This window comes from Rhamphochromis sp. 'chilingali' (assembly GCF_963969265.1).
Source record: "Rhamphochromis sp. 'chilingali' genome assembly, chromosome: 1".
In the NCBI taxonomy this organism is placed as follows: Eukaryota; Metazoa; Chordata; class Actinopteri; order Cichliformes; family Cichlidae; genus Rhamphochromis; species Rhamphochromis sp. 'chilingali'.
The window spans coordinates 23,480,519-23,502,428 of record NC_137929.1 but is presented as its reverse complement, the minus strand read 5'-3'; the positions used below and the strand labels follow the sequence as shown (position 1 = coordinate 23,502,428).

At 39.8% G+C, this 21,910-nt stretch overlaps 1 protein-coding gene across 1 annotated transcript in view; it reads right to left on the bottom strand.

Annotated features, from left to right (window-relative positions):
- nlgn2a (neuroligin 2a) overlaps nt 1–21,910 on the bottom strand; it is a 254,588-nt gene that overhangs the window by 111,329 nt on the left and 121,349 nt on the right. Inside the window, exon 4 of the mRNA XM_080876002.1 lies at nt 17,218–17,271. Within this exon, the coding sequence (XP_080732128.1) occupies nt 17,218–17,271 (54 nt within the window). The remainder of the gene's footprint in view (nt 1–17,217; nt 17,272–21,910) is intronic.

Here is a 21,910-nt window from a genome sequence, read left to right as displayed (position 1 = left end):
ACTTATTCAACCACTTGAGGCTAAAACACACATTTGAGTACAATCAAGCTACGAAGGAGATGCTAGTCATTTGTGGAGATGTGCAATCCAAACAAATGATTCCACAGAGCATCGTTCCACCATTCACTGGCTGCACTAAATGTGAAGAGCGAATGAATGAAATTGCTGGTGCAGTTGCACAGTGGAATAGCAGTGCTTTAAGCAGCTGTGGACCCATGACACAAAATCCCAGGTAGAAAATATCTTTAGTTCTATGATGTGACAACACTGTGCAGCTCTTAACAAGTTACAGGGTTAACTTAATTTAACTATTGTTAAACTAAAGTGTAAGGCAGTTATTATATACATTTACTTAAATATTCCAAGGACAGTAGCTAGACTAAATTTTGGTTAGATTTGACATGGTGTGTCACTACTATTGCACCATAACGCTGCTGTTTCTAGCACCCAGTTTCACTTTAAATTAGGTAGTCTGTCATCAGTGACAGCAGCTCACTGGATAAAAATGGCTTTCATTTACACTTATAATGCTGTTAAAACGTTGTTGCCTGCAAGTATCAATAAAACTTAAGCTTTTTTTTTCCTATCCAAAATATCACTATCGCAGTTTCTCTTGAAATATCATGATATAACTTTGAGGCTATATCAGCCAACTTTAGAGAAGTGAAGACCGGTACATATTTATATTTGTATTGCCCCAAACATAATGGTAAAGCAGACGGTAAAACAGACAGTATGCAAACACAAAGCTAGTGAAGGATGTTAAATGTGAGTGTATGCAGACCCCAGTCCAGCTGCCAGAGACAGACCTTCAACAGACTACAAAGTGATGAGCAGTCAGGCTGGTAGCCTCCATTTCTACCTGTGCATCTTTCTACAGTACAGTTTCTGTGTTGATTGCTTGAAATCTCTTTTGGTCTTTTCTTCAACTTTGCTTTGTGCTTTTGGTCTAGTGTTCAAATTTAAGCAATAAAAGAAACATGGTAAGTTTTAGGACAGAGGCCTGGGTCAGTGTCTAGATTGCTAACCAGTATACATGTCACAATACATTTCATGTTATGGAGTAACGCAAAAGTAAAGTAGTAAGCAGTGTAGCAATTTATTAATGTAAGTTCTTAAATGGGAAAAAAGTAATGTGTAATACATTTCGTTTATTTACGTAGCAAACTTTTAACAGTATACAAATAAAACTGAGCCAAACTGATTACTGGTCTGACACTTAGCAATAATTAGCAGGTATCTGTATCTACACATTACGTCGCAGTTTTTGGTTGCAGTTTGCTAAGAACTTGCTAGCATTAGCTGGTAACTCCACAGAAAAACAAATATGATCATTTCTGGACCAGAACAAACTTTTAGCAGAGTCCAAAACAAACTGATGAAATTATGCTAAATCGATCCTTTACACAGTGCATTGGATGCAGTCAACAGTAGTCAGCAGATACGTGTGAACTGATGTATATGAAATGAAAATTACTTGGATGAAAAAGTAGAGGAGGAATTAATGAAATGATAATTTTTATTATAAAAGGCTGATTTTTTTATTAAAAAAGGGAAATGTCTTTTCAGTATGAAATTGCTGACTAATGGCAGCACTTACATCAGTTTTTGCTGAAAACGTTTTCCTTTTAAAACTTAAAATGATGTATTCATATAATAAATATGACCATTAAACCAAAATTCAAAATATGTCATTTTGCAATCACGTATAAACACCATTACATTTGATGACCAATATACTAATAACACATTTGTCTATATAATTATTGATCGATTAATCAGAACAACGCCCTATTTCAAGATGTTTTCAAGTTCAAGGTAAAGTTACTGTTTAACTGAACAACAGGAGAACATGCGATCCCCACACAAGCAACATCTTTTAGATGTCGTGTTATTTATTGATCTGCAGAGTTTATTACTTCGAGCGTGTAATGTATTCTTTTTCTATTTGTGAGTTGCAGCAGGAAGAGCACAGAAACAAGTAATTGGGTGTGAGAGAGCCTGTGCTGTCGTCTCCGTTCAGGCACCAGCGTTTCCATTAAGTAATGCTGTCAGCTCTGTCACTACCCGCCGCTCTCCATCTCATACATAACAATACCTCCTTAATTGGAATGCTCCTGCGACAGTTACAACACAATCCAGGTGAAAACACACAAACGCAACGTGTACAAAGTGAGGAAGAGACAACATACCCTGAAAAATGCAGCAGCTGGCCAAACTGAGTGGAACTTTTGCAACTTAAAGCAACTTAGCTCAACATGTATCAGCAGAACTGCATATGTGTGCTGAGGGAAAGAGTTTGTCTTTTCTATGAGTGTGTGTGTGTGTTTATCTCAGTTTGAGGAGTGTGGAGTGTGTGCGTTGATGTAAAGGTGTGTGTGCAGCCGTTAATCTTTAATCAAACGCTTTTACATGAATCCAGATCTTATTGTTTGTGCTACATGTCACCCCAGTGGGCGTATCTGGTTTGTCAGCAGCCGCTTGTCTTGTCCTTGTCTGTCCTGAAAGTTAATCTGATGCTAGAGAAGTAAATTCTACTTCTGTTCCCAGAGCTGATAGACCTTCTGCTGCGACACATATACACCGAACTCCATACTCCCCTTTGTACTGACGCAGCCTGCAAAAAGAATCCCGGTGAATCTTTTGGTGTTTAAAAGCGTCTTGGAAATATGAGTGCTGCAGTCCCACCCGATCACAGCTGTCTCCTGTGATGATACAGAGTCCAAATTTCATTTTTCCGGCTTCCTCTCCACAAAACTAATAAATAAACATACCTGCCAAGAATATTTCCTCAGGGTACACTATTTATATGCAATCTTAAAACTAGGCCACACAACCTGTTTTTTTCTTTATTTACATCAGACGTAATTTTACTCTACTTACTTTGATTTTGTTAGCTACCAGAGAGGTTACTTAAAACCTTTAAAAATCCAAAAATATCAACTTCTTCTCTCAGAGGTTTTGTCTATATACTAATTCTTTTTGACTCTCTTATTATTTTTTAAGCCAAGCAGCAGATGCTTTCATCTATTAGACTGGCATCAGAGATTGTAGGTTGGTGGGATTCGGAGCCAGATATTTCACATTAAGAACTGAGAAGATATAAATACGTCCTAAAAATGTCCGTTAGTTTTGCTTTTACTACCAAAACAAAGCCACCATCTTTTCTCCAAAAAACAGTAAATAATAATAATAATGGATTGGATTTATATAGCGCTTTTCAAGGCACCCAAAGCGCTTTACAATACCACTATTCATTCACTCTCGCATTCACACACTGGTGGAGGCAAGCTACGGTTGTAGCCACAGCTGCCCTGGGGCAGACTGACAGAAGCGAGGCTGCCATATCGCGCCATCTGGCCAACACCAGTAGGCAAGTAGGGTAAAGTGTCTTGCCCAAGGACACAATGACCAGGACAGAGAGCCCAGGGATCGAACCGGCGACCTTCCGGTTACAGATGCGATTCCCAACCCCCTGAGCCACGGTCGCCCTAGTAAAGTGTAGTTCTGTGGCCCAAGACGATGGAGTTGGAGGGACGTTGGAGGGACAAGGACGTCTACAAAAGGGAGCTAACCAGCTCGCTTCAAGGGAAACAGCAACTATCTGCTTAGCGCCAGCTTTCGGAATAAAGAGGTATCCACACTGCAGCAACGTTGGGACTAATGACCACAAAAATATGTCATTCAGTGATTTCAGATGATTTCAAAGTTTTTCTGCTTCAAGGTAGAGCTGGGCGATAGAACGATAACGATATGTATTGCGAAATAACTTTTTCTCGATAGAAAAATTAAACTATTGCGATAGGCCTCGCCGCTCTTGTCCTCTTAAAAAAAAAAGAACAGCCAATCCAAATTAAGTAGCGCAGAGCCGAACCAATCACAGCCGCAGCGTCACGTCACGTGACTTGTTACGTGCAGCACAAGTGCCAAGCCGCACATGTGTATTTGTTTGGGAAGCAGCCAGCCGCCGTGCCGCCCGGGTAATGGAGGAAATGAGTGTGCCGACTAGAGAAAAATCAACCGAGAGCGTGACCGAAGGTGATGGTTCCAATGCCGGAGAGATTGTCGAACGGAAGAGCCATAGAAGTTCCGTAGTGTGAAGGTATTTCGGCTATTTCAAGTCTGACAAAAAACAGAGTAGCGTTCACTGTAAATTGTGCCGAAAGCAAGTCTGGAAATACAATAAACTGGTGCATGCTCAATCTCTGACTGGAAGCGCTAATTCGTCATTCGGCTTTTGTCAGACTAAAGTAACTGTTAAAACTGTTTGAAAAGCTCAGCTATACAACAAGGAGAGATTGAGAATTTCCTTTTAGTTCTCAGTTTATTTGATATTGACAAAAGTTAGTCAGTTTTGTCTTTTCTTCTGTAAAACAAACTAAGATTTATTTTTAGAATTAATATTTTGTTTCTAAGTGGAATTGACAATTTAGTCTGTTTCGTTTGTTCTATTTTGAAACTTAAACGCTTTAGCGGCTGCTTTTGTGTAGTTTGCAATATTTGCCTTTATTTATCTGAAAAAGTCTCATGTTCCTTAAGTACATCTACCCTGTTGAACTTATTATGGGAAATAAATATTTAAATCAAAACAAGCTGCTGATTATTTCACATTTTACTTGTGAGCAACGGCACATTCAAATCTTACAAATATAGTTATTTGGCTTATATCGTGATAGATATCGTTATCGCCTGAAATGAAAAAAACATATCGTGATATGAAAAAATCTTATATTGCCCAGCTCTACTTCAAGGTGAGTGATTAAAGCAACATCCAGGGAGAAGTTGTTTGATGAAGTGCCAAATACCTTTTAGATTTAACAGGTTTTCTTAATATAAACGTAACACTTGAAGTTTCAAACCATGTTTCTAAAACTGAATATGACATGGCAGCGAAATCCAGTATCATATTCTAACTCCTGTATTTCTTGCTAAACACTGAATTACAGTCAGGACTACCAGGAGCTGATTGACAACAGTGTATACATTAATTACAAGCTCCCTTGCCTCTATATCATAATCAGCATTATTTAATGTGCTGTTTCTCCTCTCTAATAGAGAAAAACAACATAGTAAAAGATTCTACAATGCTTTACTTATACTGGTGATGTCAACAATTCCTGCTGGGAGGTCCTGTCTCCAATACAATTTCCAAACTTCATTTGTTTCAGTGAGCACTTTAAAGTTTGATTTGGATTAAATAGACCCACAATAGCTCTTGGCTAGCACAAGGCCAGCATCGGGGGTATTCACTGAGATTCAGGAGTGGAAGAGAAGCTGAGCCAGTTGCTTCCCTGAGTCCCTTATAGCCATCACACATGGCAATAAACCCGGCCAAGTGAAAAAAAGAAAAAAAAAGACTGTGTGGAGCTTTTTCCCAAGCATTAAGCTAGCTGACAGGCCACACAGTGCCAGCTAGCTCTTTCTCATCCCTCCTTTTCTTTCCTTCTCGCCTGTCCTGCTCTATCTCCCTGTACCTTCCAGTCCTTTTCAACTCCTTCTCTTTCTCAGCTTCCCTCCTTTGCCTCCTCTTCATTTTCTTTGTCTTGTCAAAGGGTTTCAAGCTCAATAAAATACTATCTGTCAGCGTGCAATGGAGTAGGTGTATTCGACACGATATTGACACAACCTTGACACGACGTGGGCCGAGCATTGAGGTAACAGGGAGGTAGGGAGCTTCGGCAGCAAATAACCGACAGGCCCACTGAGAGACAGAGTGATGGAAAGAGACAAGAGATTGAGTCTCTATAGTAATGTTGAAATAAAGTTGCTTTGACAGTACTGTTGATCCTTTCCTGCAGAAAATTCTATTTGGTTCTGTGCTGGGCTCCTTTCTACTGCACCCAGCCGTACTGTGCTAGTTTATACCCTGACATGCTAATACGTCCAGTTTTCTACATCAGGCCTTCCTGTTTTGTCATTTTATTTCGTGTATTTTCACTGCTGAGTTCAGCTCCATCTTTCTGCACCTTCCTGTTTTTCTTTTCATTCTCCTCTCATCATTTTTCAATACACAGGACTACTCGGTCTTGTCCATGTGCCACATAATTCCTTTCAAAATCCTCTTAAGAAGTAATTTGTGCTCAACACATAAGGATGTAAAAATGGTGAAATAAATCATATAATGGATGCTGCCTTGCATATTTTCCATCGCTGATTGCTTACAGTCCCCTTGTCTCTTTGTATTTCAACAATTTGGAGATTTGTCTGGATGAATGTGTTATTGTACGGCACACTGGATATTACACTTTGGCCATACTGAAAATCCACCAGGAAAAGGATGGATTTAGCACAAAAATATCTCCCTGGATGCTCCTAATTATACGAAAAAAGATGAAACGTGCCAAGTCGGTGTCCTTGCATGGCGCTGTTTTCCAAAACGAAGGATTGCGAGCGAGTAGGGTGGGGGTGTTTTAGAGCAAATGCATACGTGTGAATGCATGGGAAGAGAAGCTGACAGAGAGAGATGTTGCATTGCCTACAGGCCAGCGTCTGTTAGAGGAGTTATAACCAGAGTGGAAACGCCACATAATACAGAGAGACAGAGCGAGGAGGCAAAAAAGAGGAGCAAATGGAGAAAAACACATCGATGCAGACAAAAAACAGTGTGAAGACAAAAGCTTGTCTCTATCTCACGCAGACAACGACGAAATCTTATTACTCCTTCACCCCATCTACCATCTTGCCATCCAGGAGAGACCATCGTGAACGTTTTTTGGACATCTCTGCGTGATAAAGCTGCGCCAACATAAAGAATCGAGAGCAGGTTCCTCCAATGCCTCCGTCACTAACTAATGCCCCTCTGGTGTCATTTTTTTCTCTTATTCTCATCTGTATCAGCCTCTCCTCTACGCTTATAATAATTCATCCACAATCTGGTAAAATTAACCCCAAGATCTCGAAAACTAAAAAATAGTCTCTGCCAGGCAAAAAAATACATTTTCCTCTGTGACATCAAAGCCATTTTCAGCCATTACTGTAAGCAACATGTTCAATTAAGAGACATTAATTAAGAGCTGATTCAGGGAGCCGTGCTCACTCATGCAGCCGGTGGAGAACAACTTTCTGCGGAGCCACCGCTATGGCTGTTTATCAAAAGCCTAATGCAATGTCATTGTTTTGCTTTGAGCAGACGGCGTTCAGCCGGGACAATAAATTTTACAGATAAACTTTCACAAGCATTTGGTGCTCAGCACATTGTAAACTCAAATATTCCATATATTTAAACAGATTAACCAGAATAAACTTGAGATTTTTCAACAAATAAATATATAAAATGATAGTATTACGTATTCCTTCTAAGGGTTCCTGTGTAACATTTTTACTTTTGAATGAATGAGATTATGTTTGATTAACATAATTGTTTTGCTGATTAAGTAAGGACTTAATTTGAGTCTGAACTAATTATATCAGTGGCATTGGTGTGTTTAGTTAATTATTATGGAGCATTTATGGACCAAGAAAGACACAAAGAATCTGACAGCCAAAAGAGACCTGTTTGTTTTTTTGTTGGGTTTTTATTTCTTTTAATGGTGTAGAGTTGTGAACTATGAAAGCTCCAGGTGAAGTAGCAAAGTTTACACATGAGATAAATAACTTTTATGTAATCGTCAAACTGTAACATCGTGGGTTCAGTGGGTTATTAACAATCACTCTGTTAGTACTTACACTGCTAGAGATGCTAAGATGAAGCTTAAAATAAAGGCCTAGAAATCTAAAGGTTAGTCTGTCCCACTGACGCCAAACAAGGGTGAGCAAGACCAATGTAACAAGTAAAAATTCAAATAATTCTTCAAAACTGTGCAACAAACTAATAACGTAATTTTAAAGGTTAATGAAAAACGTGGTAGTAGAACACAGCAAAAGAAATTTGTGATCTTCGTTTAAATAAAGCTTAAAATAAATAGTTACATCATTCGGTACTGCATTGCTTGTGTGCAGTCTAATAATTAAAGTCAATAAATGCATATTTTTGTTTTTGAAAAAATTATTATTTTTTAATTCTGTTAAGCACATCCCACGGGAGAGGTGAATGGAAACTGTAAAAATATTATATAATGACCTAATTTAACTGTAATCAAAAGTATTACGCAATTGTGTAACTGAAGAGGACATTTAACTTCTAGAATTATCAAATAAATCTTTTAAGGGATCAGTTACTCCACTTTTCAGTAACTGAATTTACTCAGTTGGGTCTACTATACAGTAATTATTGTAGTAACTGGTCATTGGTACTTAGTCCAGTCCAGTTTTTTTCATATATATGATGTGATTTTTTTTTATTTGTACACTGATATTTGGAACGATACAAACACAGAACAGAAAATATGTTGAAATTCAGAATCATTTGTGCAATAAAAGTGTTTTTATGACTGTATTATATCAGAAGCAACTTTATTTCAACATTTTTATTGTAGACCGCAGACAATGTAGAGACAGTTATTTAATAAGAACTTCACTTTTTTCTCTGTATTGTTGATTTGTGTACTATTCCTGCTGTGAGTGTTTCCTGCTTAGTTAGTGGATTGTTTATAATCTAAAGAGGCGTTTCATTACAGACACAAGTAGAGCCAACACAGAGTAAATGTTTGTTTTGTTTAGTGTTTTGTGGATAAGATTAATTAATATATTTGTTGCTTAACATTCTTAACAAGGTTATTATATGTCAGCATTGTACTTACCACACATTCTTTCATTGCCTCTTAAGCAGTGAAAAATAACACCTAATGCAAGTTTACTCCAGATGCTTTTATTTTTAATCAGACCTCCTTCATTTTGTCCACTTTAATTATTCTCATATCATGGCTCATTTTGTTTAGCTGAACTCAGCCAACTTATACATATATTATTCCAAATCAGACTTAAAAGTGTCACATGTGCATGTACTCACATAAACTTAAATTACATTGCCATGAAAAAATATTTACCCTCTGACGTCTTTAGTTTTTTGCATATTTGTCTCACTTAAACGTTTCAGATCATCAAGCAAATTTTCAATTATTAAAGAAAGATAGCCTGATTAAATACAAAATGCAAATTTTACATGATGATTACATTTATTAAGGGGAAAACAAGCTATCCAAGTCTACTTGGCCTTGTGTGAAAAATTGTGTAATTTCTGTGTAATTGCCCCCTAAACCTAATAACTAATTGTGCCACCCTTGGCAGAAAAATTGTAATCAAGCGTTTGTGATAACTCGAAATGAGGCTTTCATGTCGACGTGTAGGAATTTGCAGAACTATTTATTCAACCACACATGGACGGCCTGTTCAAAGTCACGCCAAAGCATCTTACTCTGATTTAAGTATGGACTTGAATGGGCAACTTCTAAACCTTGCTGGTGTGTTTCATATAATCGTCCTGCTTCATAACCCAAGAGCGTTTGAGCTTCAGGGTATCAAACGATGACGGGGCATTCTCCTTCAGGATTTTCTGGTAGAGAGCAGTACTCGTGGTTTTAACACTTACTAGAAGTTGTTTAAGTCCTGAAACAGCAAAGCAGCCCCAGACGATCACGCTACCATGTCTGACTGTTGGCATAATGGTCTTTAGATGAATCAGATGTGACGGGACTCAAACCTTCCACAATGTTCAGGTCTGATCCCTTTCAACAGGTTCTCATCCCAAAGCGTAACATATCACGCCATGTGACAACACGTCTCTATGTTATGCGTTCGGAAACATCAGGAAACATGAGAACCATTTGGAATGAATCTACACATGTACATTTCATTTTACTTTCTCATCATGAATCGCTTAGGAAAACACACTATCTAACACCATTAAGGTTGTAGTTAAGGTTAGGGTTAGGGCTGGAATACATGGCTGGAGCGTGTGTTACTGCCGGGAGCGTCATTCTATTCCATCCATAATCCAGTGCGTATCATAGGGATGTGGAAGGGTACCTTTTGCGCTCCTATGGGACAACTCGGAACGTGACAAATCGTCGGTATGTTACGTGTCAGGAATGAGAACAGTCTGTCTCTTCAGACTTTTTTCCCCCAGTCTTGGGGATGATTGAGGGTTTTTTTGCAACTGCAAGACGACCTTTTTCATCTTTTTGGTCAGCAGTGGTTTCGTCCTTTTATGATTACTTTTACACATAGTGCCAGTTAGGAATGGGTAGCTTAGTTATCTTAATAAATATACTCATCATTTCAAGCTTTCATTTTATATTAAGTCTTTTTTGACTTTTAGAATTTGTCTGATGATCTGAAACATGAATGAGGCGTATACTTTTTCACGGCACAGGCAGCCGTGTGTGCTTGACATCAGCATCAGAATCGCGTTTATTGGCCATGTAAATGCACAGACACAGTGAAATGAATACCACAGAATGTACATAAGGTGCAGTTGCAGTATGCTAGTGGGAGCAGTGTGACAGTTCAACTGTTTAGGAGGGAGATGGCGAGGGGAAAGAAACTGTTCCTATGTCAGGTGGTCCTGGTCTGCAGGCTTCTGTACCATCTTCCAGAGGGCAGCAGGTCAAAAAGTCTGTGTCCAGGGTGTGAGGGGTCTGTGATGATTTCCCCTGCCCGTTTCCTGGTTCTTGAGAGGTGCAGGTCGTGGATGGAGGGCAGGGGGGCACCGATGATCCTTTCTGCTGCCCATACAGTCCGCTGCAGTCTGCTCCTGTCCTGTTTAGTGGCTGCACCATACCAGACTGTGATGGAGGAGCACAGGACAGACTCAATGACCGCAGTGTAGAACTGGATCAGCAGCTCCTGTGTCGACTGTACTTCCCCAGTGGTCTCAGGAAGTACATCCTCTACTGGGTCTTTTTGAGGATGGAGTTGATGTTGGTCTCCCACTTCAGGTCCTGGGAGATGGTGGTACCAAGGAACTTGAAGATCTTCACAGTCAACACCGGGCTGTCTCATATGGTGAGAGGGAGCAGTGTTGAGGGATGTCTCCTGAAGTCCACTGTCATCTCTACAGTTTTAAGCGTGTTCAGCTCCAGATCGTTCTGACTGCACCAGAGTACCAGCCGCTCCACTTCCTGCCGGTATGCAGACTCATCACCATCCTGAATGAGGCCAATGACGGTGGTGTCATCTGCAAACTTTAGGAGTTTAACAGCCGAGTTCTTGGAGGTGCAGTCATTAGTGTAGAGGGAGAACAGTAGTGGTGAGAGGACACATCCTTGAGGGGCACCAATACTGAGGGACTGAGTTTCAGAGGTGATCTCCCCCGGCCTCACTTGCTGCTTCCTGTCTGTCAGGAAGCTGGTGATCCACTGACAGGTAGCTGGTGACACGCTGAGCTGGGAGAGTTTGGAGGAGAGAAGTTCAGGCACGATGGTGTTAAAAGCCGAACTAAAGTCCACAAACAGGACCCTGGCATAAGTTCCCGGGCGGTCGAGGTGTTGCAGGATGTAATGCAGCCCCATGTTCACTGCATCATCCACCGACCTGCATGTTTGGCTATATCCTCTAACAGATGTTATGATAAAAATGCATTTGAAGGCCAGTGACTGCTCTTAATATCTATGTCTGTTTCATGTTCTGTGCAAAGATGCAGATGAGCCACTTAAGAAGACCGCGGCTGTTAAAATATCTCAAGAATCTTTAGAATATAAATGGGACTATATTAACTGCGTAATGTGGGCAAGTCACAAAATTATTACCTGTTACATCCCAACTCATAAGCCGCAGCATGAAATAATTATTACAAATGCGGCAAAGGCTAACAGAATAATTGTGTCAAATATCAACCTTTGATCACTTTGTTTGATTAATGACACCATTACACTGTAATTTAAGCAGACGGATGGTTCATATTCGTGTGCTTAATAATCATGAAGAAAATTGACTGCATTATTGGAAAAGGCTTTCATTAAGTCCACTATATAATTTACATAGATAATGTCTGAAAAAAAAAGACATTTTGCTCTTCAAAGGAAGCTAATCAGGCAGGGAGTTTAGGATATTAAAGTAATAAAACAAATTCAAAACAGCAATACTTTAGTTTTTCGTTGGTGTTACTACTGAGTGAAAAGCATTTTCTTGAGTTTAACTGTATCCTTCATAAAATGTCCTCATTACTTTTTTAATATGCTCTCCTTTTTTTAGCTAGACAAAAAAAATCTAAAAGAAGGAGCCACTGATTTATGTTAGGGAGATTAAAAAGAAGTTATTCCAGCAGGAATAAACATTAATGTGTCTTCACGGCTGATTTCTAAGGCAGAAAGCACTACCTGCTTCGGTCTAGGTACTTTGTAGCAGCATCCCGCCAGAAAAGTGAAAATAACCAGCAGAATGTTGGTCCTTCAAACATCACCATAACACAAACAGCTACACAGAAACCATCTTGGTTTTCTTGATTTGTTTTCTAGCTTTCAGTGTCACCACCAAAGATCACTTTTCTTTTCCAAAGCTGTAGCAAAATGATTATGTCATCCAGTGAGTCTGGTGGATCATACACTAATGTTTAACGAGGGAAATCATCGTAAAATCACTGCTCGGGGTTTTCATCAGTGCTTTTACCTTTTTTAACTGATTATGGACTTAACAGTGAACACCGTGCTGAAATGAAAGATAATAGCTATCATGTTATCATGTTAAGATATTCTTATGTTTTCAAGAAATGTAGCTGTAACTGCTTGCATGAATCAAAGCCTCTTTTTATTCATAGCTATATAAATGGTGATCCGAAGCGTTTTCTGTGAGGTTAGTTTTGATGGGATATTTCCTTTAAGTAGTAGGTCTTATTTTATGGGGGTTTGGTCTTTTTTGTGTGCCTCTGTGCAAGTGAGACTGTGTGTGTGAGTGTGTAATTGTGTGAGTGTGTCACAGAGGTGACATTGTTCCTGGCAGAAATATGTTCCAGGTTTGGGGCTCAGGTGGCTCTGGTTTGTCTCTGATCAGGGCTGACACACAGGACAGCACAGTAACACACAACTGCTGTCTCTTTCTTGATTTAGCACAATCTCACTGTGGTTTGTAATTCCCTCCCCTCTCTCTCTCTCTCTCCAAACACACAAGCAGCTCTAAGCTCTATCAATCTTTCGGAACATTGATCGCGAACAGCACGGAGGCCCGATAGCTTTTGCTTTCTCACACCTGATGCAAAAAGCAGGGGTCGGCTTTCTTTGAAGCTGTCTGCACTGGTCAAGGATGCATCTTGAGTGTACTTATAGTAAGCACTGTTTTACTTGAAAAGGCTTGCTTGTGAATACACGGCCAGGAACATCCTGCTTCAAAGCATGCACATTTGAAAAGGCTGTTGAAAGAATGAGGACAAAATGGTGGCTAAAACAGATGAACTGACTGTGCGGGCTGTTATCAGACAAAAGCTGCCCAAGGATTCGCCAGGTTTCTTCACTTAAAGGGCCACGGTGGCTTAGGTGGAGAGACACACTTCAACTAGTTGTCTTTTATCTACACAGGGAGCAGGTGCTCAAGTATGGAGCCTGATGTATTGGAACAGCATGTTTCTACAAACCAAACAGAGATGACCTCTCATATTCTTAAGTTAAACCAAGGTCATCTGAGGTTCTCATACATGTTTGAAAAGAGAGGGCCGAGGAAGCAGGTTGCAGCTGACCACCACTAAATCGTGCTCACCAATCCTTCACAATTAACCAGCCAGAAATTGATTAACAATTATCATCTAATCAGACACTTAATCTGGATGGCATTATTGTGGCCTTGTACTAAAGTGAGGAACCGTGAAGTCATGTTGGCACTTCTTTTATCTACTTAACACTGCCAAAATTAGTGACATCATATCAGTGATGCTTGAAGAAGTACCCTATGTATTTGTTACTTCTATGCTGGACTGCTATAGTTCCTTATTATAATGTGGTTGTCCCTGAAAAGCCTTCAGTCAGTCCAAAGAGCACCACAGCGAGAGGCCTAAATGGGACTAGTAAGAAAGATCATTCTTGTTTCATTTCAGGGTCTCCGTTAAATCCAGAACTGAATTTAAAATCCTTTCTATATAAAAAGTATTGAATGATCAGACCCTGTTATGCCATTTAAGGCTTACTAGTTGTTCCTAGACTTTCTAAAAGTAGAATGGGAGGCAGAGCCTTCAGCTTTCAGGCCCCTCTTCTGTGGGACCAGCTCCCAGTTTGGATTGGGCAGACAGATACCATCTCTAGTTTTAAGATTAGTCTTAAAACATTCATTTTTTAAGAAAATGGATTAAGATTAGGACTTGATCTGGATTACTGTTTACTGTTTAAAAGGCTCAGGGTCCTGGGGGACCAGGAACACTGCTTCTTTACTCTATTTTTACTCCCAAATGTGATTACATGCTACTAATAAGATCCAAGATGGAGCCAGTGTGCTCGGCAAGCCGTCTCTTTGAGCTCTGTCTACTGTTTGCTATTCTATTTTCTCAGTCTTATCCTGATGCCTTTGCGCTTCTAGCAATGGCTCAGTTTCACCATTGTCGATATGCAACTTGTCATAACCAGTGGCATGATTACCAATCACAGAGAGTCAAGGAATGGCTGCAATCTCAGCATTGTAAGATGGTGAAAGATGTACTCTTAATTCTTAATCCCCCCTCCCTCAGTTTAAAGATAGTCATTTGCCACCTTGACGCCCAGCTCAAACTAGCAGTCCTGCTTGTCCAGGATGTGTACATCCTCATCATTGAATGTTACTGGACTGTAGAGTCCTGATCTGAACTGTTAGCTGTTTTATACCATGTGCTTTGTATTAAATTTTATCTGCTATATCCCATAGTTCGTGTTTTGTTCTACATATTGTTCGGGGTCTCTCTGTGCTCCTATTTTCTGTCTTCTATTTGCTGTCACATCTGCCTTCCCTGAACCTTATTCTACCGTACTGCATTACTGCTGAATAGATTTGGTTGGCTACACAAAGGTAGGATGATTGAATTTTTGGAGTCTAATGCTTCCAAGAGGTTTTGGATGGTAGGTACTGTGTGGGGAATCTATTTGGTCAGCTGTAGCATGGTGGTGAATTTGAATAGAGCTACATGCTCAGGAACAACTGCAGTGGTTATAGTTGGCTCACTTGTGTAACCAGTTGCCTGACACCTCTGATACTAGGTTACCCCTCCCAATTAACTGCCTAAAGACCAGGGTTGAGTTGGTGAGTAGTGGGACTGTTCCTCAGTTTTCCACTCTTGCAGAGCCCACTGCAGCGTGACTTGCTCCTGACTTGTAGGTGATTTTGAATATCGGTTCTTCGGAAGCTCCTCCATTGGAATCATTTGATCAGTGCTCAAAGGACTATCACTTACAGATTGTTGAACATTTTGTTAGCAACTTGTTATAGGAACACTGTTTGACCTTTGTGTTAAGACTACAGGTCACCTTTGGTTAGGGTCATTTGCTACTTAGCAAACTTTCTGTGTAACCCTTCACAGGTGTAACCATATAGAGGCAGCTGCCATCCGGTTAAGGTGCCTGGGTTGCAAAGCGGTGTGCAGATGTACTTTTAAGCAGGCTAAACCAGCTTGTAGAGCTTGCCCAATTACTAAGGTTGTGTGAGACAGCAGACTGGATGTATAGAAGCGTATCAGCAGAATCAGCAGCTGATGTGGGCTAGCAATGAGATGGTAGCTGAGGTTGACTTTCTGACCTGCCTGAAATAAGCCTATGCTAGATTACAATTTATTGTAATGATTTGGTATTTTTTCAAATAGAGTAATAATCAGGGGTGCTGTAGAAGATTTTTGAAACATTTTGAAACCATATTCACCTTAGATATGTTATGAAGAAGACTATAGTTGAATGAAATATGTGCACAAAGAAAATGCTTTATAAGCTGATCTTTATTAGGGGGATTTGGATTTAAATTAAACACTTCTAAATGCCTGGCTGTGGCCCAGGTTACCAGTGTAACTAAAAGGCTGCCAGTATTCTTCACAGCTATGTGCATGGATATTGCCGAGCAAAGATGAATATAAAGAGCATGTTTTTTTCTTTTTGTTTGTTGTTTTATTTAGACAAGTTTTCTGGATGTGTATTTTAGTGTGGGGACAGGTAAGTGGGGGTTTTTTTCGGTGCTAAACTCCGGTTTAGGAGTTTAGCAATGCTAAATTACTGCATAGGGATTAGCAGTTCCCAAATCAAATGAGGTTAATTGCACATTGCAACAGAGGGATGAGAGACGTATTTAGAGGATGAGGGGAAAGGGGGAGGAGGGGCGTCTCGACTGGCCGCGACTGTGTTCCTGACTGTGGCAGCTCAAAAAAAAGTTGTGTCTGTGTTTGATCACCAAGAAAATCCTCCTGTGTCAAACTTCCTCCAACTCCCAACTTCAAAAAAAAAGAAAAAAAGACCCCAAATCAAAGAGCAAGAAAAAAATCCACCGCACAACCCTCAAAATAGCATAAAGAGAAATATGTATCAAAATATCATCAGTCATCTTTCTCCAAGAAACAAGTCCAAAAGAATAAGGAATGATTGTGTGTGTGTGTGTGTGTGTGTGTGTGTGTGTGTGTGTGTGTGTGTGTGTGTGTGTGTGTGTGGGAGGGGGAGGGGCGGCAGATGAAAGTGCAGATTAAAATCACCTCCGTGGTATCAGTGCTGCAGGTAGGAGATAAATTAAAAGCAGGCTGAGAGTTCTGTGCCCTTATTCCAACAGCTTATTAGACCTAAATCTTCTAAAGCGGGGCATGAGTGTCCTTGCATGTCCCCACCCTCCTTTTCCTTTTTTCCCCTAACTTGATTTGATGTTATCATCACTGACTTGGAATAGAGCTAGCTTAATATTTGCGTAGCTCCTTATTCAACAGCAATTTGATCCTTGAGCCGGAGGTTGAGGCGCAATAATAATGCACCTCATTGTGTAAGCAGGTCTCAATAGGTGCTTTGTTGCTCAAAATCCTGACAACAATTTGGTTTCGGGGACAATGCCGTTCAGCTGGCCAATGTATTTTCAAGGGCACGGTGTTGATGGTGGTAGTCGAGGCCGGCTATTATTAGAGAGCAAGAAAAGGACCTCTGGAAAACAGTGGAGATGGCTTAATAATGGGTATCTGGGTTCCATTAGCCAGCCGTTATGATCATCCAAGGTTAGCTGAGGCTAATGATTTGCATATGAAAGACAGCTTTTTAATTGCAGCGGTCAGCACATACACTTACACCAACACATCGGTATGCATCTGATGTTCCAAAGTCCCACCTAGAAGATGTTTCACCTGTGTGTGTGCGTGTGTGTGTGTGTGTGTGTGTGTACACATCCCCCAAAAAGACTTCAAAACAAGAAAAAAGGAAAAACATGCAACAAAAATACCTTCGTCTCGAGGCTTGTTCATTGAAGATTCATCGTGTTTTTTTGTGAGCGGACCTAGGGTTAAGAAAAAAAGGGGGGAAAAAGAGAAAAGAGAAAATTTCAAAAAAGATTACTGGCAAAAACCGAAAAAAAGAATATCAAAAAAAGAAAAGAAGCAAGAGCAAAAAGGACAAATCAGCAAGAGTTCATGTTTGCTTATTGTGTGTGTGTGCGTGTGTGTTTTTCCTTTAAAAAGAGTACCAAAAACAAAAACAAAAGGCATCACAGACACAGATTTATCACAAGAAAAGACACAAGATCAAAGAAAACTGGTTCGGATTTCCTTTTCTCCCCCTGCAGAAGAAAATGCTGCCACTGTTTCTGGGCCCCTGGTTTCTCTCTCTCCTTTAAACCCTTTTTTTTGTTCCTGAGTCTAACTTGTATTGTTTTTGTTGGAAGCTGGGTGGGTGGAAGGGAAAGGAGGTGGAAGGTCGGGGTTGGGGTTGGAGGAAGAGGGGGGAAAAAGGGAATGTGGATTAATAAGACCTCGGTGGTTTGAAGAACAGGACCCAGCCCTTTCCTCCACGCAGAAAAAAAGAAGAAAACACCTACAGGACGGACAGCAGGTTTGGGTCCTGATGCTCAAACCTCAAAATGTTAACGCTGAGCATTTAAGCAGCGAGAGCACCCCGAAAATCTCCACGGGCTGCTGCACAACATTAGTCAATTAGAGCTTTTTAGAAAGACACACAAAGACACCTTTAATTAGACAGCAGGAGACAATGACCCTGGAATGTTAAAAGGCATGTTAAACATGTTTCAGATAAAACAGGGAACAGGTGCTTCAGCATTTTGGAGGGTTTTTGTGAGTGCATGTGTGTGTGTGTGTGAGCATTATTTAGTGGGTAAACCACAGCGTTATTCCCCAGGCGGGTAAATAATTACATAACACAACAGCAGTGTGTCAATTTGAAATGACAAGTAAGCGTGGTACTAATTGCGCAGAGGAAAGCAGGTAAAAGGTGAATGTAATTTGATCCCCATCTACCCACGGGCTGTTTTTTTTTGTTTTTTTTTGTAAATTAAATGAGCGGCAAAGAGAAATGCAAAAATGCAAGAAGATGGACAAAGAGAGAGATCTGCACAGAAAGAAATCAAAGAGAGAAAAAACAAACCCTTCTCATTCGTTGATGGAGCCTCACTGTCACATCAAGTCTTTTTCTTCATCAACACAAAGTGAGAACTTTACAAAAAACTACTCTGTAGATCACGTTGGCTTTATCCTCCACCCACCTGTCAGGTTTCTGAATGCTTCGGTCACGTCCAGCTCAGATCTCACAGGAAAAAAAAAAGGAAGACAAATGCTTTTTCTAGTTCCAGCAAATGCTACGTGTGCATATGGTTCGCCTCGTCTCTCAGAAGGTGAGCGTTTGTAAAAAATACTCTTCACCTCGGCGCTCAGAAAAGTAAGTACTACAGCAAGATACTCCCTCACCTTTCATCACTTTGTCTTTCATCTGATAAATCCAATTTTTGAACTTGAGGTTTGGCAGAGGACCTTTTTTTCCTGAAGGATTTGTGGGGAAAAAAAGAACTTATATAACAACAACTTACTGAGAGTATCTGAAATTCATCAGGGGGGAAATATTGCCGGTGCACAAACTACAAGGTGAATGCTGAATGTCAATTATCTGCTAACAACCGGGCAGATATAAATGACTAAAGTCTAAGGAACACTTCACCTCCAAATAGGAGATTTCAAAATAAAAGTCTTTATGAAACTATTATAACAACTTTTAGAGCTGAGTAACATTATTTTTGAACTATGATGAAATCAGCGCCGGTTAAAAAAAGATATCCGGTCTTTAAGTCTGACATCATTAGCCGCTTCAGGTCCCAACGTCAAACGAACACTGTGGCATCACTGAGAGTTAAACACTTATCTAAAACGTATCTAAATTCTTTCATCTGTAATAAAATGATCAGCGTTGCTGCTCTACCAGGTGTAACAGTTAACTTTAACATTTAACAGAGTTAGAAGCTAGCAGGGAGTTAGCTCGCTAGTTTCCACCTAAACACAATATTCCATGTTCTGACTGAGAGATTTCTGAAAAATTTTATACATGTAGCTCTGATGTCACTTTCGACATAAATGAAGAAAGAAAACTAAACAGCAGTGACATTTGTAGGGTTACTGAAGTTGGGCTAGCTACACAGCTATGGTTAGCATAATATAAACATATAAACACAGCGAAGCTGGAGGATGAACGCTAACTTTTTTCCACTTGATAAAAATTAACATGAGGGTTCCCGATGGTTAGGGACAAATGCAGGATGCTCACTTAAAGACCAGATAGAGAGCAAGTTACAGCATTATAGGAAGGAATTATAAAAAGATAAAGAGCTCATCCTCCCTGTTATTATAAATATGTATTTAATATTTTTGATTTTTATACTCTAAAACTTGGCTGACTTGTGCTTCTTTAACCCTGTAAAGCCTGAACTGTTAAATAATTACCAGAAAATTCTATTTTTTTTAATATGGAGTGTGTTTTTTTGTAACTTCAGACAATAAAAAAATTAAATAACACTTTATATATGTGTGTTTTAATTTGTGTCACTTTTTAGTAGTTTGCTCACAGTAGCACTTTGTGTGTCTGAGAGTACACATCAGGTTTTTCAGGACAAGAAAAATCACACGGGAGATGTAGAAGTCTGAAAAACTCATGTATCAAATATGATATGCGTTCCATTACAAGGTTAAAAGTGTTTCAATCTAGAATGTGTTACATTGCACCAGATTTATAGGCACAAGGTCAGGGGTGATGGTATACATCACAAGTGTCAAATTCAGTTTCAACAGCAGCTACGCTGGAGCAATCATATCAAGAGCTCAGTGCATACAGTTTAACATGCTTTCATTTTAATCTAGAAAGGATGTTTCTTAGAGCCTTTCCAGTTAAACGCCTCACAAAATACTCTATTAGTTTACAACAGCCCTGTTCACAGCCTCACCATGATAGTGCGGGGCAATTAATAAAACCAAATATAACCCGATTATAAAGCAATCAAATGAATCTTTATGTGCACATCTGTCTGCAAATCTTAGCAAGCCTGCTTCAAAGGCCTGAAAAAGACCAAGGCATCTCAATAGTTGTGTAAGAAATGTCATTTAAAACAAGAAGTCAGAGATCTTAGTTCATGGAATATACATGTCCACACGCTGTAGCTTTCTGCCATGAAATTGGTCACACAAAAATGACACTTGCCTTCACAGCTCCATCACTTTGAGACTTGGGCTCAAAGCACAGACTATTGTGCTGTAATTGCGCGTCTTTTATGTCTTCGACTTTGTGAAGCCTCTGTTCCTCGTCTATGGCTCCAAATCTTTACTAGTTTGTGGATTTCAAAGAGCACAATAACAATGCGAGTTATGTTGTTTGAGAACAGAAACTGTTTGCACCAACCCAACATCAGATTTTTGCTGTATTCTCTGTTAGCTGGCCATGAATCGCTGTGGAGACGGTTGTTGGTGTGTTGGTGTGCTAAAAGTGAAATGTGGGCCAGGTTCAAACTTACAAAGGGCCAGATCTGGCCCGTGGGTGTGGATCCTGACACATGATTTATAGAACTGTAACACAGAGACATGGATTTACAATCTGAGCGAGGTTAGGACAGAAGGATTCGTCATGTGGACAACATTATGCTTTTACGAAAGTTCATGAAAGTCCTCCAGCAGCTAATGCTGAGCTCATCTGACATATGAAGCCTTACAACCTCCACACTAGTGTAGTGCCATTCTACCACACAAAGTACAGTGGAGGTAGTATTTAAGACCGTAACACGTTCAAGTGAAACAGTGAACGTGTTACAGTTGCTGACTTTTTTGGACACAAACATGGAATTCCTTCTTAAACACAATTTAAGTACTTACATTTTAAAATACAAACTGCTTTCTTGTTTTGAGTAAATTATTAGAAAAGACCAACAAAAAGAGTTATGATGACTAATTTAATGGAAACTCGAAGACTGGTGACCTAAAATCAGAAGGTTATAAGTATTTAACTAGTATCTACCACATGGAAGCTGATTTTTCAAACATTTCCACTTATATTTAAAATCCTGAGGGTGAAACATCTTTTGTGGCATTTCCAAACTAAAAACAGATTTTGCTTATACAACAAAAAATCCTGGGAGCTCAGAGTCACCAGTTAGATCCTTGAGAATGGAAACTCTTTAGTGGAAACAACACCAGTGGAAACCTGAGTAAACTCCATCCTTTTGTTGAGACACGTGGATTTTTTTTTCCTTTAGTGAAACACATGAGAGTAAAAATAAGCCCCTGACTGACCACTTCATTGATCAAGTTCAATATTAGCTGTGGGCACAAAAAAAATCAACCAATGTGATTGACGCACATCAAAACGACATCCCGAAAAGCTGTGAAAAAAGTTTAAATGCTGGACTGCTTATCAAAGAAACAGGAGCGAGCAGGGATTTTGGGGTTTGGTGGCTGGTGGGGCTGTGACAAAATGGGAAGTAAGTAAAATCAAGCAACCATTACCAGCAACATGCTGAGGAAAAGTGTAAAAGTGTAGCTTGATTGACATCTTTTCGCAATGAGTGGGCGAGGAGCTGAGCACTGAGAATCAAGCTATTGGTGGGAGAAATAACTGGTCTTCCTGACGTTTTAAGGCCTTTTTTTCCTCCCCAC